Here is a 544-nt window from a genome sequence, read left to right as displayed (position 1 = left end):
ATAGGTCACTGCATGCAGACAGCATGGTCATTACACTCTGCCTCCTTTTTACCTTAGCTCCTGTAAGGTTTATTGGTGTGAGACCAGAGTCACAGACCCAGTCTAGAATACAAGTCCTGCTCATCAGCCAATCCTTATCGTAAACTGGGTCCCTTAAAGTGTGTCTAAACTGTACCCCTTTCCCCTGTATGCTGGGGTCCTCAGGCTTTAGGCATGGGGTGGAAGGGAGAAGCCCTCCCTTTCTGAGCAACCAGAAGCAGTACCTTTCTGAGGACAGTGGCTGGTGGGCCTTATATTATCTCCCCGTTCTGTGCTGTCTGCTCAGCTCACTCTCTTTTCCCCAGGTGTCATGCCTATGTGGGTCAGCTCCCTGTCTCCTGTGTGGCTGCTGCCCTTCTACGAGGAATTCCACCATCTCCCGCCTCATCTTCACTTTCTTCCTGTTCCTGGGCACACTAGTGTCCATCATCATGATAATACCCGGTGTGGAAAACCACTTATACAAGGTAAATAACATCCACAGTGCTTTTCCCTTCCCTACCAA

The 544-nt window shown here is 50.0% G+C and overlaps 1 protein-coding gene across 1 annotated transcript in view; it reads left to right on the top strand.

The window, feature by feature from the left end:
- The window catches only part of SERINC2 (serine incorporator 2), a 35,270-nt gene that overhangs the window by 18,026 nt on the left and 16,700 nt on the right, over positions 1 to 544 (top strand). The window contains exon 2 of the mRNA XM_019512128.1: positions 345 to 506. Coding sequence (XP_019367673.1) covers positions 345 to 506 — 162 coding nt within the window. The remainder of the gene's footprint in view (positions 1 to 344; positions 507 to 544) is intronic.

Source organism: Gavialis gangeticus, unplaced genomic scaffold (assembly GCF_001723915.1).
Source record: "Gavialis gangeticus isolate Ggan-Ray unplaced genomic scaffold, GavGan_comp1, whole genome shotgun sequence".
Classification (NCBI taxonomy): Eukaryota; Metazoa; Chordata; order Crocodylia; family Gavialidae; genus Gavialis; species Gavialis gangeticus.
This window is presented reverse-complemented; position numbering and strand designations above follow the sequence as displayed.